A 625-nucleotide genomic window follows, 5' to 3' on the forward strand; every position below is an offset into this window, starting at 1 on the left:
TTTCCTTGTGTGTGTCTTGGGTGGAGAAGTACAAGGTCACCTGGTGATGTGCTGTTGACCAAGGGGGGCCAGGGTTTATCTTAGTTGGGTTGAAATGGCTTTGCTGAAACCTTGGTTGGGCTCTGCTTAGGAAGCCGTCTCTGTGCCCTTGAGCCTGCCAACCCTCCTGGAGACCGGAGATGCGCTTCTCCCTTCCCCACCTGGAAGGTGCCATGTTAACATTCTGTGCGCTCTTCCCTTTCCTCCCTCCGCACACCAGGCTGGACCTGTACCGAGCCTCGGGGAAATTTGAGCTTCTTGATAGAATTCTTCCCAAACTCCGAGCAACCAACCATAAAGTGCTACTGTTCTGCCAAATGACCTCCCTCATGACGATCATGGAAGATTATTTTGCATATCGTGGCTTTAAATACCTCAGGCTTGATGGTGAGTAGAAGCAAGAGAGATGTTTGTCAAGGGGCTTTGGCATCCACAGCTGCTGAAGGTTCTCGTCCATGTGGTAGGGTGGGCCCAGCAGCACAGGCCTGGGTGGGAGGGCCCTGGAGGTATCGTGGCTGCTCAGGCTGGGTCTACTGACTCAGGCCTCCTGAGCACCAGGCTCCTGGTCTTCCCACTATAATGCCTT

At 53.8% G+C, this 625-nt stretch overlaps 1 protein-coding gene across 1 annotated transcript in view; it reads left to right on the forward strand.

Annotated features, from left to right (window-relative positions):
- Positions 1-625, forward strand: part of SMARCA4 (SWI/SNF related, matrix associated, actin dependent regulator of chromatin, subfamily a, member 4) — a 78673-nt gene that overhangs the window by 46482 nt on the left and 31566 nt on the right. Inside the window, 1 exon segment of the mRNA XM_008573806.1 lies at positions 260-426. Within this exon segment, the coding sequence (XP_008572028.1) occupies positions 260-426 (167 nt within the window).

This window comes from Galeopterus variegatus, unplaced genomic scaffold (assembly GCF_000696425.1).
Source record: "Galeopterus variegatus unplaced genomic scaffold, G_variegatus-3.0.2 Scaffold964, whole genome shotgun sequence".
Classification (NCBI taxonomy): domain Eukaryota; kingdom Metazoa; phylum Chordata; class Mammalia; order Dermoptera; family Cynocephalidae; genus Galeopterus; species Galeopterus variegatus.